The 12,290-nt window shown below is 32.4% G+C and overlaps 1 protein-coding gene across 2 annotated transcripts in view; it reads left to right on the forward strand.

The window, feature by feature from the left end:
- Positions 1 to 12,290, forward strand: part of RICTOR (RPTOR independent companion of MTOR complex 2) — a 122,095-nt gene that overhangs the window by 77,573 nt on the left and 32,232 nt on the right. For both annotated transcript variants that reach the window (XM_069556140.1, XM_069556141.1), the window contains exons 10-19: positions 1,454 to 1,521; positions 5,019 to 5,101; positions 6,429 to 6,516; positions 7,160 to 7,250; positions 7,363 to 7,429; positions 7,556 to 7,636; positions 9,264 to 9,364; positions 11,058 to 11,223; positions 11,519 to 11,620; positions 11,742 to 11,788. In XM_069556140.1, coding sequence (XP_069412241.1) covers positions 1,454 to 1,521; positions 5,019 to 5,101; positions 6,429 to 6,516; positions 7,160 to 7,250; positions 7,363 to 7,429; positions 7,556 to 7,636; positions 9,264 to 9,364; positions 11,058 to 11,223; positions 11,519 to 11,620; positions 11,742 to 11,788 — 894 coding nt within the window. The remainder of the gene's footprint in view (positions 1 to 1,453; positions 1,522 to 5,018; positions 5,102 to 6,428; positions 6,517 to 7,159; positions 7,251 to 7,362; positions 7,430 to 7,555; positions 7,637 to 9,263; positions 9,365 to 11,057; positions 11,224 to 11,518; positions 11,621 to 11,741; positions 11,789 to 12,290) is intronic.

Here is a 12,290-nt window from a genome sequence, read left to right on the forward strand (position 1 = left end):
GATCCAGGGATTAAGACCTGCAGTCTTGAGAAGACAGGGGTATTTTTAGAATTTTGCCTACCAGGATAAATAAGAAGTTGGGTGGAGAGTATATTCCACCAAAATCCTGTCTTTCCTGTTTGGTTCAATACTTTTCTTTCCTTAAGTTTCTGGAGTATGGGCAGTTTCTGTAGCATGGGTACATTATGGCTAGGGCATAAGGAAATGGATGGGGTTTTCTTTTTCAATAAAACTACCAATTTATTGAATAGGTTAGAGAATGGGTTACCAGGCAGTCAATACAAGTGTGTCACAAACATTTTTAAGATAAGGAGCACCAGAAGTTTAGTCACACAGTTATCTAATTCTCATTTCTTCCCCCACCCCATGTCCCCATTTCAGTTTCTGTTACAGTCTCATGTTGATTAGTACAGCAGAGCTCACTGTGGTTGGGCTGTATGTGTGGGGGGATATTTTTAACTATTGCGTTCCACTTTTATAAACTGCTTGCTTACCATTCTTTAATTTTATTTTCTTTCATTGTTCTTTACTCTTTATGTCTTTTTTCCCTTACCAACTCTCTAGATTTTTGTATTCGCAAACTGTTAAGAACTTTATTAGAAAAGTGAAAAATATGGCATGGAAAAGAAATGGGCTGTTGAGAGGGTAGAGATGGTTGAGGTGACATAAAAGTACATGATTGCTAATTAAGTAAAACTGGCCATGTGCCATACATAAACAGTGTTTAACAATGTAAGTAGTTCTATTGTTTAGTTGATTGTCATAAACTATTACATAGAAAGAAACAAGTGAGATGATTGGATACCAGTTATAAAATAAGAAAGTAGTTGGTAGTAGGCCCCAGCTGACAGAAAACCGAAACCTCAGTTGTACAACAGCAAGAGTGGATTCTGCTAACAACCTGGATGAACTTAGAAGTAAATGAGTAATAATGCCTAATTATTTAATAATACCAGTGAATATACGGCTTGTTGAGCTTGCTTGGTAGAATAAGTAGAATAAGCTTGCTCAGATAAGTTAGGGACAAGACTTTTGAAGTAAAGAGAACACATGTAAACAGTAAGAGGTTTATCTGGTAGTTTTCTTTGCTAAAGGGCAGTCTTTTGACAGAGATGCTTATTAAGCAGGCTGGTGGTGTTGCCAATGCTTACAGGTGTTAGTGAGCTATCTAAGAATAGTTTTCAGAAAGAGCAGGAAAAGTAGAACTCAGAAAAGCAGAATTTATAATTTGTTTTAAAATGTGAGTTTCACATGTGGGAAAGCATGATCAATACATAATTGAGTAATTTGCTTTGAGGTAGATCTTATCTTTTTAAATGTATTTTTTAATTTCCTATGTAAATATTTAAATATTAAGTAGTGATAGCTGTTACTCTGATATAGTAATAGGGAAAAACTTACTTTTTGTTTAAATATTTAATTTCTTTGACTCTACCCCCACCCCACCCAACAGAGAAGACAGAGAAGCAAGGTTTCTAGCCAGTAAAATGGGAATCATAGCAACATTCCGGTCATGGGCAGGTATGTTCCTCTGTGTTACTTTATATCGTATAAGACAAAGTTGACTATTTTTTCAAATGTTAACTTATTGTAGCATCTCATTTATATGTTAACATGGTCTTTTTTTATGTGTTATCATTAGAACCAAGAGAGGTTTAATACACAGTATTAAAATTGACCATTTGTAAGTCAACATGCTGGTGATAACCTAGGCATTTAAATAAAAAATTTGAACATGATCTATACCAAAAAAGATTTTAAGAATGTTAGTTGAATACGTAGCTAAAATTTCTCACCTTAAGGTAAAATGTAGAATGTTGTAAATACCTAATAAGCAAGATAGTAGTCCCAAATACCTTTCCTTTTGTTTCTTTATTTTGTTTTGGGATGTGTTCTTTTAATTTAATTTCTTATTGAAATATAGTTGATTTATAATGTGCTTCTGGTGTATAGCAGAGTGATTCAGATATATATGTATATATATGTTCTTTTTCATATTCTTTCCATTATGGTTTGTTATAATGAATATAGTTGTCTGTGCTATACCTATACTGTAGGACCTTGTTTATTTTATATATAGCAGTGTGTATCTATAAATCCCAAACTCCTAATTTATTGCTCCCTCACTTCTTTTCCCCCTTGGTAACCATATGTTTGTTTTCTCTGTTTGCAAGTCTGTTTATGTTTTCATAAATAAGTTCATTTGTATCATATTTTAGATTCCACGTACAAATTTGTCTTTGACTTCATTTAGTATGATGATAATCTCTAGTTCCGTGTTGCTACATATGCCATTATTTTATTCTGTATTATGGCTGAATATTTCATTTTATATGTATACCACATCTTCTTTATCTGTTCATCTGTTGATGGACATTTAAGTTGCTTCTGTGTCTTGACTATTAAAATAGTGCTGCAGTGAACACTGGGGTGGATGTCTCTTTTCACATTAGAGTTTTCTCTGGATATATGCTCAGGAGTAGAATTCCAGGATCATACGTTAACTCTATTATTAGTTTCTAAGGAAACCTCCGTACTATTTTCTGTAATGGCTACATTAATTTACATTCCTGCCAATAGTGTGAGAGGCTTTCTGTTGCTCCACAGCCTCTCCTGTGTTTAGTATTTGTAGACTTTTTAATGAGGGGCATTCTGACTGGTGTGAGGTAATACCTCATTGTAGTTTTGATTTGCATTTGTCTAATAATAATTAGTGATGTTGAACATCTTTTTGTGTGCCTATTATGTGCCTATTGACCATCTGCATGTGTTATTGGGAGACATATCTACTTAGGTCCCCCTCCCCCCCCCCCTTTTTTTAATTAGATTGCTTTGTTTTTTTTGTTACTGTGTTGTATGAGCTGTTTAGATATTTTGGAAGTTAATCCCTTGTCAGTTGCATCATTTGCAAATACTTTCTCCCGTTCTGTAAGTTGTCTTTTCATTTTGCTTATGGTTTCCTTTCTGTATAAAAGCTTAAAAATTTGATTAGGTCTCATTTGTTCATTTTTGCTTTTCTTGTAAAAATTTTTTTTTTGGAGTACAGTTTATTTACAGTGTTGTGTTAGGTTCAGGTGTACAGCAAAGTGAATCAATTATACATATATCCACTTTAAAAAAAATATTTTCTTCTCAAATAGGCCATGACAAAGTATTGAGCAGTGTTCCCTGTGCTATACAGTAGGTTATTATTAGTTACCTATTTTATACATAGTAGTGTATATATGTCAGTCCTGGTCTTCCAGTTTATCCCCACCTCCATCCCCTGGTAACCATAAGTTTGTTTCCTACATCTATGACTTTACTTCTGTTTTGTAAGTTCATTTGTATCCTGTCCCCTTTTCTTTAGATTCCACATATAAGCAATATCGTATCTGTCTTTTTGTGTCTGAAGTACTTCACTCAGCATGACAGTCTCCAGGTTCATCCACGTTGTTGCCAATGGCATTATTTTTTCTTTTTTATTGCTAAATAGTAGTCCATTGTATATATGTACCACATATTCTTGGTATATCATGTTCTTAGTTTGTGAAAATGACTGTGCTATCCAAAGCAAACTACAGATTCAGTGCAATCTCTATCAAATTACCAATGGAATTTTTCTCAGAACTAGAACAAAAATTTGTATGGAAACACAAAAGGCCCTGAATAGTGAAAGCAATTTTGAGAAAGAAAAAATGGAGCTAGAGGAATTAGTCTCCCTGACTTCAGACTATCCTACAAAGCTACAGTTATCAAAATGATGTGGTATTGGCACAAAAACAGATATATATATAGATCAATAGAAAAGGATAGAAAGCACAGAAATAAACCCACTGACCTATGGTTAATTAATCTGTGACAAAGGAGGCAAGAATATGCAGTGGAGAAAAGATAGTTTCTTCAGTAAGTGGTTGGTGCTGGGAAACTGGACAGCTACATATAAAAGAATGAAATTAGAACATTCTAGCACCATACACAAAAATAAATTCAAAATGGATTAAAGACCTCTAAGGTCAGACACTATAAAACTCTTAGAGGAAAATATAGGCAGAACACCCTTTTACCCAAATCACAGCCTGATCTTTTTAAAAATTTTTTTTATTCATTTCTCCTAGAGTAGTGAAAAAAAACAAAAAAGCCCAAATAAACAAATGGATCTAATTTACCTTAAAAGCTTTTGTACAGCCAAGGGAACCATAAACAAAACAGAAAGGCAGCCCTCAGACTGGGAGAAAATATTTGCAAATGAAGCAACTGACCAAGGGATTAATCTCCAAAATATATAAATGATTCATGCAACTCAATATCAAAGACCCAAGTGAAATGACTCAATCAAAAAAAAATGGGTGGAAGGTCTAAATAAACATTTCTCCAAAGAAGACATATACATGGCCAAAAAGCACATGAAAAAATGCTCAATTATCATTAGTTCAGTTCAGTTCAGTCGCTCCGTTGTGTCCGATTCTTTGCGACCCCATGAATTGTAGCACGCCAGGCCTCCCTGTCCATCACCAACTCCCAGAGTTCACTCAGAAAAGGAAATGCAAATCAAAACTACAGTGAGGTATCACCTAACACTGACCAGAATGGCATTGTTAAAAAAATCTGTAGGCAGTAAATGTAGAGAAGGTGTGGAGAGAAGGGACACTGTTACTGGGAATGTAAATTTAAACAGCCACTATTGGAGAACCATATGGAGATTCCTTAAAAAACTAAAAATATCAATAGAGCTACCGTATGATGTAGCAATCCCACTCCTGGGCATATACCCAGAGAAAGCCATATTTTTGCTTTTATTTCTATTGCCGAGTAGTCCAGAATTTCTTGAGAACCTTTTTGGATGTAATTTAAATGGTAAAATTATTGGTAATCGCTCCCTAGTTGGAAATTCAGAGAATGTTTGAAATATACTGTCACTTATGATGATCAAATAATATAATAGTGTAATTTAGCTTAGAAAAATGTCATATTTTGTATTATGAATACATCTTTTGAAATTCAAATCAGTGATCTTTTTTTCTTTTTATCCTTCATAGGTATTATTAATTTATGTAAACCTGGAAACTCTGGGATTCAGTCTCTAATTGGAGTACTTTGCATTCCAAATATGGAAATAAGGGTAGGTAAAAATTACTCTGTATCATCCCTGGAATTTGAGTGGAGGAAATTAATCGGAGAAAAGTTTCAGGTGGTGTTTTTCCTCATGAATTGTTAATCTGTATCACAGAACATTTTAAAAATACAGGAATAAATATTTATGACTTAGTTGAACACTAAGGAAAATAATATGAATCATTTGAAACAGTGCTGTTGTTAGGAACTATGGATATATTAAAATTAGATTAAAATATGACATTAATTATGCCTTTTCTTTCTTTGTAATTAACTACGCTTTATTTAATAAAAAGTATAGACATTTCACAGGAGCATTCTCATTGTAAAAGTTTCAAGCAATACAGAAAACTATACTTAGGGAGAAGTAAGCATAGTAGTTATGCAACTTATGCCTTCTAACTTTTTATGTTATGAGTAATGGTTTTGCTTAAAATTGGGGTATTTATATGCTTATTTATTAGACATAGTCCTAAATTATTAGGGCTTTCCTGGTGACTCAGATGGTAAAGAATTTGCCTGCAATGCAGGAGACCCAGGTTCTAGCCCTGAGTTGGGAAGGTCCCCTGGATAAGGAAATGACAACCCACTCCAGTTTTCTTGCCTGGAGAATGCCATGGGCAGAGGAGCCTGGCGGGCTACAGTCCATGGGGTTGCAGAGAGTCAGACACAACTGAGTAACTAACACTTTACTTTCTAAATTATTAATGTATAAGAATTGTATAAAACAGCTAAAACAGATTGAAATTAGAGGAAAAGAAATTAACTCTTCACAAGGTTCTTCCTTTTCCCCTTCTATGTTTTTCTTTTAATGTTCAAAGGAACAAAACTCACCCCCCTGCCTCTAATTAATAGTATAAATATTAGCTAGAGGTGCCTTGCTTAAAATGTGAACTAAAAATAAAAGCATCTAAACCATGGAAGGATGTAATTAAGGATGGAGAGATCTATAAGCAGGGAACTAAAGGTTCCAATTCAGTCGACTTCTTACTCAGCATAAAAACATGCTCTTTTGAGTTTGGCCAGGATGAAGTTTGACTCCTGATTTTATTATTTATAGCTCCATGACCTTAGGCAAATTATTTTTAACCTTTAAATCTATTTCTTCATGTCTACAATTTGGACAATACAAGATTTATTGAAAAAGTTATATCATGTATACGTAGTAAGCATTCAGTACTTTAATATAGGCAGATACAGTAGTTTTCTAAAATATGGTAGTTCTGTTTTTACCAATTTTTAAATTTGTCAATAGGACATTTAAAAATTTTTAAGTGAAGATTTATTCCATAAAAACAAATGAACTGTTCTTTTTTTTTTTTTTTAACTTTCAGCGAGGTCTCCTTGAAGTGCTTTATGATATATTTCGTCTTCCTCTACCTGTTGTGACTGAAGAGTTCATAGAAGCACTGCTCAGTGTAGGTAAGTATTGAAGTGCATTCACTGTTCATATATTGTAATTTTTTAAATGACTTACCTAATGGAGGCAGAGTCCCTCCCAGGGAAAATGCTAAAATAAGTATTGAATATCATTTTCTTTTCTTATTGCATATGTGTGGCATGAAATTAATATAAAAATAAAATCTCAGGTGAATTTCTAAAAAGAAATTTTAATTTCTTCTCCACCATCCTAACTCCTAAAATTAGCAGTGAAATTAATAATAGAAGGATGGATCAGGAAAGGAAGAGAGGAGATAATAAGAAACCTTTCGCAGTTCTCAAATTAGATTATTTGACTTTTTAAATTTTATTTTAGCTAAATGACTCTAAACCCTTCAGTGAAGAAAGTTAAAGTTAGATTTATGTAAACCCTTCATTTACAGATCATTTTTTTTCTGTACGTCTTTTTGAGTCTTTTTGTTTTTTTTTAGCCACCAGTTAAAATTATTTATAGGCTGGTTGTATGCTATGCTGTGCTAAATTGCTTCAGTCGTGTCTGACCCTTTGCGACCCTGTGGAGTAACCTGCCAGGCTCCTCTGTTCATGGATAGCCTGTTTAGCTGATGGTTATTTAAAGTGTTTCATTGATGTATTATTTTCCTCTAACTAACTAAATTTATTTTAGATCCAGGTAGATTCCAAGACAGTTGGAGGCTTTCAGATGGCTTTGTAGCAGCTGAGGCAAAAACTATTCTTCCTCATCGTGCCAGATCCAGGTAGAATTTAAGTACATAAATAATTCAGATTCATTACAGTTGCTATTGTTATGTTCAATTTTCTAGTGTATGGAACAAGATTTAAATTTTTCTGTGCTGTATTTATTTCTAGGCCAGACCTCATGGATAATTATTTGGCACTGATACTCTCAGCATTTATTCGTAATGGACTTTTAGAAGTAAGAATTATAAACCTTTTTCTACTTTATTTTCTCTAGCAGTTCTTTTAGAGCAACAAACATGATACATAGATGTGTTCATGTATGCTGTTTTGCAACTATGATATTTTCTTTTTATTTTCAAAGGGTTTGGTTGAGGTAATAACAAACAGTGATGACCATATCTCAGTTAGAGCCACCATCCTTTTAGGAGAACTTTTACATATGGTAAGTTTAACAACTTTTGATTATGTTTTATACATTAATGCTTTAATTTATGAAACAAGGCTATTTTAACAGTGTTACTTTGCATTATTCAAAAACATAAGTTTGCATTTATTTGGATATATATCTTTGCATTACAAAGAGCCCTTGATACTTTGTATCATATATATATATAGATTAGTTTTTTAAATGGAAAAAATATAAAGTACTGAATATTCACTTTCAGTGTTGACATTTTGAGTCCATAAATATCTTTCTTTAGAATCTTTAGAATGACTTCCTACCTAAAAATTACAGAATTACAAAACTATAGATAATACTGTAGTCAGCTAGGGATCAAATTGATAACAGTAAGTTCCTAAATTTTAGAAAACTTTGTGAAGGAAAAATCTAAATATAACTGCCTTATTTGAACATGTATTTCTCTGTAAACTTGTCAGTTGAGGTTTGTATTGAAAGGTTGGAATATTTTTGCGAGGGACATGGTTTTATGACATCAGTAACTCGTGGAAACAAGGAGCTAGCCAAGTGATCTGATCATTTTCAATACCTAGCAGACAAAGTAGTGAGGGTACTTTGACCATTTACAAGTTAGAAATTTCTATTTCTAGGTCTGTTAGTTAATAAGTGTGAAAGTCGCTCAGTCATGTCCAGCTCTTTGCAACCCCATGGACTGTAGCCTGCCAGACTCCTCTGTCCATGGAATTCTCCAGGCCAGAATACTGGAGTGGGTAGCCATTCCCTTCTCCAGGGGATCATCCCAACCCAGAGATTGAACTGGGTTTCCTGCATTGCAAGTGTATTCTTTACCGTCTCAGCCACCAGGGAAGCCCATTAGTTAATAAAATGCTAAATAAAAAGAACCACTCTGAACTAATTAAGGAAGGAGTAACCAGCAGCAGCAACCCTATGACAAATCATTTGAAATTATGTTATGGCTTGTTATTACTGTCAGATTATTTTTTGTTTTAACAATTGTGTTTGGTCCCCTCCATCACCAGGGTTTTTTCTATATAGAAGTTCAGCTTTGTGAGTGAGGAAAAGAAAATTAAGCAGTTCAGTGATAACTGTCTTGTTTATCAGTAAGTTATTTAGCCACTTGCTCTGTTAAGCCCATCTATGAAAGAATTAATATTGCGGGTTTTGTTTGGAAAGCAAAAGGCAAGTTTATTATTTTAAAGATTGTTGGAATTATGAGACAAACCTCTTTTGAGAAGCTAGCTTTTAAACCTAAGAGGTTAACTCATAAATTATGATATTGCAGGCAGCATTTTAAATTCTACTTTTAACATAACATTATAGCACTGAATCTAAGTTTTGACCTATCATCCTTTTAAATTATTTAAGAATTGAGTTTAATTGGGTACCACTTAAGATTATAATTTAAAGTTATGATAAAGGATCTATGGAATTTAGAGTTTTATTAATGTAATCTGAGCCTGTATCCTGGTATTTGTTACATGTCATCCTTGATGAAAGCAAATAAGAAAAAAACTAATAAGTATGTATTAGAAAGTATATAATTAGCTTCATGAGTAAAAATCTCAGTCTTTGGCATTATATCTGTGGATAATCTATAACATCAAATGCTCTTTTTCAACTTTTTATAAAACACTATTTTTTGTTTTAGGCAAACACAATTCTTCCTCACTCACATAGCCATCATTTGCACTGCCTGCCAACCCTAATGAATATGGCTGCATCCTTTGATATCCCTAAGGAAAAGAGATTGTAAGTATCCAAGTTCTAGCAAAGCTTCTGTGTAGTATATTTAATACTCACTTAGATGTCCTTATCTTCTTTTTAAGAAAGTAGTATATATAGGTTATTCCTGAGAATTCTTTTAGGGAAGCCTTTGGATAAGAGGAAAATTAGTAGTTTTTAAAAATAATTTGTATTTTAGGCTACAAAGTATTTTGGCTTGGTAAAGTCAACCTTTTCTCATGTGTTTCTGGACAAGGACATAAAATTTCTACTGGATCAGTAAAAATATTGGGATTGAGAGTTTTATGGACTATTGTATGTTTTGAGAAACAATTCAGTCTCTTTCTCAATGTCTAAATTATATCAGATTAAAGCACAAGACTAATTTTTTTAATGTATGGAGTTAAAAATGTTGAGAAAAAAAATGTTGGAATTTAGTAGCCCATACTTTAGGCATTGAAGTAAGCTAAACCCTTAATGCTGAAGGAAATACTGCAAATATAGAATTTATAAACTAAAGTATGGTAATAGAGCTGTAACTGCTGAATTCGAGGACTAATAATAAAATATAATTTAAAACGTAAGGTGGAGGAGCTTGATTGTATAGTGATAGTAGGACTCTTTTTTCATCTGATAAAGATCATGTCTAGTCCAAGGATGTCTTTTTTTTTCTCTTATGATCAGAAAAATTTATATATTTAGGCTTCATTTTTTTTTTCTGTAATGTTTTAAAATGTTTATTAGCTTAGTCAGAAGCAGGAATTTTTGTTAAGTTATACTCCAATTCTCAAAAGTTTGGTTAGCTTTATTTGAAAGTATACATAAGGGCTTCACTATAAATAAACAGTATTTTTTTAATTAATTTAAAATCTACCAATGAGAATACTATTATTTAACAGATTGAGGTTATATTATAAACTGAGGGCATTAGGGATCATCAGTTCTGACTTCAGGCTTACATTGGTATTGGTGGCATTCAGCTCTTATTTTAGTAGTTTCTTCATGGAAAAAATGTACTTTCTCAAAGCCTGGTAGACCTGAACTCTTTGAGTCAGCTTATATCCATGGATTTTGGCATTCATCAGGAATTCAAATTTACCTTCAAAATTCCAATGATAATAGAATTATTTTTTGAGCTTGGTAAGCTGTCTTTACTGGTAAGTACTTGCCAATCTGGGCACATCTCAAAGTTTTTAAATTTTGAATCCAGTTTGTATTTATTATAATAAAAGGGAATTAAAAATAATTTTTAAGAGGATTTCATTTACAGTTGCAGATTAGTAGGGAAAATAGAGACTATTCTGTTAATATTGGAATCATTGGTTATCCAACCTCATACCTTAAATAAAAATCAGTTTCATATGGATCAAGGACTTAAATGTGAAAAGCAGAGTTTTAAAATAAAAAAATATTTAAAACTTCAGTTTGGACCTTGAGGAGGGAGTTCTTAAAACTAACATACAACTTGTACCACCACCACTATAAGAAAAAATTAGTATGTTTTGTTGAATCTGAATAATGAGTATTTCTTCATACAAATCAGCAGTGTTCTTGTTTTTTTTTTTCTTTGTGGTTCCAAATTTGATTAAATCATTTACTTTTTAGTAACAGTATCTAGCCTGCATTTATGTAAATTTCAATAGAATAGTTTACCAAAGTGATCTCTTTAAAATTACGCTATTCCTGTTACAGTATTAACTGAATTTTTTTCCTCATTTAGGCGAGCCAGTGCAGCTTTGAACTGTTTAAAACGCTTCCATGAAATGAAAAAACGAGGACCTAAACCTTATAGTCTTCATTTAGATCACATTATTCAGAAAGCAATTGCAACACATCAGAAACGGGATCAGTATCTCCGAGCCCAGAAAGATATATTTGTTCTTAAGGTACTGATGCAGAAGATGCGATTTTTACTTTAATTTCCTAATTCTTAACCACTGTATTTTAGTAGGCATATACATGCTTGAGTTAGCAGTTTTATTCATGCATATGGATTTTCAAAAAGCTTCTAATAAGTTTTATAATGATTGGGCAGTTGAGCTGAATTTTTGTAACTTTTTGAAGAACCTTGATAATTCTCCTTAAATGAAAATTTTTTCTTTTTTGTTTTTAAAATTTCAACTGCTATTTGATGTAAGGCCAGTTTTTCTTAATTTTTCTTATTACTTTCTGGTGATTTAGGATACAGAGGAAGCTCTTCTAATGAACCTTAGAGATAGCCAAGTCCTTCAACATAAAGAGAATCTTGAATGGAATTGGAATCTTATTGGGACCATTCTTAAGGTTTGATAGGATACTTCTTGATAATGACTTGATTGTTTTCATTTTATTATTCATTGCAATTTATCATAATTATATGTTTAGGAATTAATAGTATGTAATATAACATGTTATGTTTTTCTAGTGGCCAAATGTAAATCTAAGAAACTATAAAGATGAACAGTTGCACAGGTATGTAAGAACTGTTTTGCATTTAAATATAAAGAACTTAAATTTGAATTATATTATGCCTGATACCTGTTAAAAGTAGTAATTGATGTTTTAAACATACAGTCTTACTTTTTAATAGTTCGTATTCAGTAGGTACATATTGATACATATTTTTATATATAGCTTGTGTTTTATAACCAAAAATCATCAACTAATTGTTTTTCTGGTTATTTACATTCTGGTTTTAGTTTTGGAACAAATGAAATACTTAAGATAAAAGTTTTCTCAAATCAAGAGTATCAGCAATGTACTAATCTTGGCCCTAACATATGAGAATGATATATTAAGAGCATAATGTCTCCCTCTCAAAATGATGGCCATTTTAAATATTCTAATTTCTTTTGCATGTGACTTTGGAAGTTATTCATTCTTCTTCCTCTTTACACTGCCCTTAACCAGCCACACCTTCCATAAAACAGCTTATGTTTATAGCATATACAATACTTAAAGGTATTATGCTGTT

Source organism: Ovis canadensis, chromosome 16 (genome assembly GCF_042477335.2).
Source record: "Ovis canadensis isolate MfBH-ARS-UI-01 breed Bighorn chromosome 16, ARS-UI_OviCan_v2, whole genome shotgun sequence".
Lineage (NCBI taxonomy): Eukaryota > Metazoa > Chordata > Mammalia > Artiodactyla > Bovidae > Ovis > Ovis canadensis.